Source organism: Chiloscyllium plagiosum, unplaced genomic scaffold (genome assembly GCF_037043375.1).
Source record: "Chiloscyllium plagiosum isolate Xiang-an unplaced genomic scaffold, Cpla_swu_hap1 HiC_scaffold_29, whole genome shotgun sequence".
NCBI lineage: Eukaryota > Metazoa > Chordata > Chondrichthyes > Orectolobiformes > Hemiscylliidae > Chiloscyllium > Chiloscyllium plagiosum.
Genome location: NW_028270167.1, coordinates 55,165,974 through 55,170,585, shown reverse-complemented (window position 1 = coordinate 55,170,585; position 4,612 = coordinate 55,165,974). Strand labels below are relative to the sequence as shown.

The window sequence follows — 4,612 nt, the reverse complement described above, 5'->3', positions numbered from 1 at the left end:
GGTGTCCAGAGTGACACAGGAAAATGAAGCTGAACCAAAACCAGCCTCCTGATCACTGGATTTGCAACACAGTGACATTCAACCATTCAATGACCCTCAAAATCGTTCAATTGTTCCTTACCAGAATTTACAAATAACAGATCTTGGATATCAAGTTTATAAATTAATAAATTGTTAATTTCTGTTTATGTCACTTTAGCAGAACACAGACGATCATAAACCCATGCACTCCTCCAATTCGCACACCAGCAGACAATTAAGAGATAAACTTGTTTATTATTTTAATTTGCCAGTTGATAACAGTTTCAATGATAAATAGTAGGCCATCATGAAATCCTTTGATGATGGGTTGTATTACAGGCACAAGAAGTGTACACCATGTTTGAACTTAAAGTCACCAGTCAATGCGAACAAATTCTGCAGACCTGTGGAGACTAACACTCATTCCCGAAGACTCACATTTGACCTTTTAACCAGTTAACATCTGGGGAAATAACTAGACAAAGTCAAACCAAAAAGAAGACCAGACCAGTCCAGCAACTTCCAAAGAAGCACTTCCTCCAAGCCCAAAATCCAGTCAGAGCTCACTCACTCATGGTTTTTGCTTTTTTCTCACTATTCTCTGTGGTTACCTGCCTGGAAGCATTCCTCTTCCTGACTGACCCATTCAATATCCATCCAGCTGTCAGTCCCTGAGCAGAACTACATCTCGGTGCTGAAGCGTCTGCTGTGTTCAGAGAGCAGTAATTCACCTGCATTATCTTTCCTGGCCAGATCCTAACAGCAAACATCAGTCTTTTATCTCTCCAGTTTTTTTTTTAAGAAGAACGAGCCACTGTTCAAAGTTCAATTCTCAATTTGGACTCACAGTTCCAAACCAAAATGAGAAAAATAAAAAAATAGAGATGGTCACAACACTGGTCTTGCAGTGTCCAGCTGTACAGTGCCCACTCGTGCAGTGTTCCAGTAATGCAGTGTCCACTCGTGCAGTGTTGCAGTAATGCAGTGCTCACTCGTGCAGTGTTCCAGTAGTGCAGTGCCCACTCGTGCAGTGTTCCAGTAATGCAGTGCCCACTCGTGCAGTGTTGAGTATTATTGGTGGATGTGTCCCTGTGAGACTGGGCACAAATAACCCCATCGACCTGTGGCCAACCACTTCAACTCCCCCTCCCACTCCACAATGACACTTCCTGCACCACCAAATCCAAGCTATCTGACGACTGGAGGAAGAACACCTCATCTTCTGCCTTGGGACCCTCAACCACATGGCATCAACATTGACATCACTAGTTTCCAAATCTCTCCTCTCCCCCCACCTCATCCCAGATCCAACCCTCCAAGTCAGCTCTCCCCTCTTGACCTGTCCATCTTCCTTCCTAACTATATGTTCGACCTTCCCCACTGACCAATCACAATCACCCCCCAGCTGGATTTACCGAGCACCTTCCCAGCTACCTTCCCCAAAAGCCCCACCCTCACTCTATTTATCTCCCAATCCCCTTATTCCCCCACATTCCTGATGAAGGGCTTATACCTGAAACATCGGTTCTCCTGCTCCTTGGATGTTGCCTGACCTGCTGTGCTTTTCCAGCACCACACATTTTGACTCTCACAGTAACTAATGTTACAGTGCTAAGTCTCACAGTGCCAAGTGTTACAGTGGATAGTATTAAGGTATCCAATCTCCACAGTGCCCAACACTATAGTGCCCAGCCTCACACTGTCTAGTGTTACAGTGGCCATGTTACAGCATGCAGTCTCACTGTGCCTGGCCTCCACAGCAGCCAGTGTTATAGTATACAGTCTCACAGTGCCCAGTTTCACAGTGCCCAGTCTCTCAGTGTTTCCAATGTCTCACCCACCACCCCTACCAACATCACTGAGGTTTACTCTGTCCCAACCTCCAACCCAGCCCCAGTTTTACCAAGTGTCCTGTTTCGGAGATATTCCTCCATGCACTGTACTGCCGTGTTGTCCATGTTGGGGTCAAACGTATTTGCAAAGAAACATCTCTGGCGGACCACCCATTGTAGATCTCCTGCCCCATACACACAAACCAAGTGGCGATACCTTCCTGTGCAGGGAGGGTATAGGGCACCCCTCTCAATGTCACCAGCCTCAAAGGACCACTTTACTGCCCGGCCAAGTGTCCTGGTGGCTCCTTGGGTGTATGGGATGGAGCCGGGTACATTAGGCTTTCTGTGTAGGGTAGCCCACACATGCTCGTCCGGGCTGTAGGTATCCTCCGACCACTTGAGGAAGGCCTGGATCTCGGCACTGTCAAACACATGGCCGACAAACTCTCTGGAGGCCATGAAGTAGGCGCTGCCCACGAAGATGGAGGTGCTGATGTTTGGCTGGTCTTTCAGTTGCGCCGTCCAGACGACTTGGTCGAGGATATCATGGTGGTATTGCCAACGTTTCTAAAAGGCAAGCACAAGAGAGAGTGAGAGAGACGAGAAAGTAGAAATGATAGCTTTTCAACTTCGCCTATGGCTTTTTCCCTCCCCAACTCCTCTGCACTCTCCTCGCCCCCAGCTCCAGCAAGATCCATGCACACTCCTTCTCTCAGTTACTCACCTTACAGTGGAGAACAAGGCCATTCAGCCCCTCAGGCCTTTCTCACTCCTATTGCCTAGTGCCAGTCACCTGCCTATTTCCCCATATCCCTGCCTCTCAAACCATCTCCCAATGCTCATTCGCTGAGCAAACATAAAATTCATCCTCAAATTCTCCCAGTGGATCTAGCTCCAAAAATACACTTCAAGCTGTACCCTCTGGTCATAAAGGTTGAGAGCACCAGAAAAATAAATCCTTCAGCCCATCGTGTCTGCGCTGGCAAAACAGGCTCCTTGCTACTCCAGTCTCATTTTTCCAGCACTGGGAACATTGTCTTTCATGCCTCACCAGTGCAATGGAGACACTTTCCTGTGGTCATCAACTCCTGGAATGGAACTTGAACACAGAGCTTTTGCCTTAGAGAGAAGAACATGGTGTGCAGGGATATAGTTCTTTGAAAGTTGCATTGCAGATAGACAGGGTGGTGAAGTAGGTATTTGATACCTTTACCTTCATTGGTCAGTGCATTGAGTATAGGAGTTGGGATGTAATGTTGCAGCTGTAACAGAGATGGATAGAGCTCTGAAAGATAGTGGAATCAAGGGTTATGGGGATAAGGCAGGAACAGGATACTGATTGTGGATGATTAGCCATGATCATAATGAATGGTGGTGCTGGCTCGAAGGGCCAAATGGCCTACTCCTGCACCTATTGTCTATAAGTAGGAGTATCTTTGACTATCTCTGATATGCCTTTGCCATTACCAAGTGTGATCTATTGTCTGTCAAGGACATTGGTGAGACCATTTTTAAAATACTGCATACAATTCTGGTCGCCCTTCGAAAGAAAGGATGTTGTTAAACTTGAGAGGGTGCAGAAAAGATTTACCAGGATGTTGCCAAGATTGGAGGGTTTGAGCTACAGTAAGAGGTTGAATAGGCTAGGGCTATTTTCCCTGGAGTGTCGGATGCTGAGGGGTACCCTTACAGAAGTTCATAAAATCTGGAGGAGCATGGATAGATGTTGAAATGATCAGCCGGATGATAGTACACTTCACACAGCTTACTTAATCACATACATGCAAGAAGACTCAACCAGCCGGATCAAAGCCCACCCTTGCCTGGAGAGTCTGAAACAGGCAGTTGCAATCACACTTTTACACACAAATCGGCGTTCCCCTTTCACGAATTACATTTTGATTCCAAGCCTTAGCAACACAACTGATCAATCAGATCCTGATCTAGGTACGTGACGTTTAGCATTAGATCATTGACCTTAAACTTCTACAACACCTGTTGAGTGTTGTTTCGGTCTTCCTGTCTTCTCATTTAACTGGAGCCAGTTTCAGTAAGCTAGCTAGCTTACGTACGTGCTTGGCTGCACTTTTCTGTTGCTGATCAGAGTTGTTTAGCTGACCTCCTTTTCTGTTCTTGCCCCATTTTGATTCCTTCCACATCGGCTGTATAGCCAAAGGTCTTTTCCCGAGGGTGGGGGAGTCCAAAACTAGAAGCATAGGTATAAGGTGAGAGGGGAAAGACCTGAGGGGTTACTTTTTCATGCAATGGGTGATGTGTGCTTGGAATGAGCTACCAAGAGGTGGTGGAGGCGGCTGGTACAATGACAATATTCAAAAGGCATCTAGATGTGTACATGATTAGGAATAGGTTAGAGAGGTATGTGCCAAAGGCTGGCAAATGGGACTAGGTCAGATTGGGATGACTGGTCAGCGCAGACTGGTTGAACTGAATGGTCTGTTCCATACTGTATGATGTTATGACTCCGTGCTCTCTGGTTATTGAGGTTTAGAGCACCAAAATAATAAGTTTCCCTTCAGCTCATCGTGTCTGCACTGGTCAAAAAGACAAGCTCCGAGCTATTCTCATCCCATTTTGCAGCACTTGGCCCATACCCTTGAGTGTCTCACAATAGCAATGAAGACACCTTGCTATGGCCATCAGCTCCTGGAGTAGGACTTGAATCCAAAGCTCCTCCCTCAGAGTGAAGAACACCACACATTAGATTCTCTACAGTGTCCCATCAACCACCTTATCAT

At 46.5% G+C, this 4,612-nt stretch overlaps 1 protein-coding gene across 1 annotated transcript; it reads right to left on the bottom strand.

Moving 5' to 3' along the window:
- Window positions 1-1,886: 1,886 nt before the first annotated feature.
- Window positions 1,887-4,015, bottom strand: LOC148142312 (beta-1,3-galactosyl-O-glycosyl-glycoprotein beta-1,6-N-acetylglucosaminyltransferase 3-like). The gene is made up of 2 exons (XM_087976568.1): window positions 3,929-4,015; window positions 1,887-2,423 (listed from the first exon to the last, which is right to left on the bottom strand). The coding sequence occupies exons 1-2, from the start codon at window positions 4,013-4,015 to the stop codon at window positions 1,887-1,889; spliced, it is 624 nt and encodes a 207-aa protein (XP_087832694.1).
- Between the last annotated feature and the right edge of the window lie 597 nt (window positions 4,016-4,612).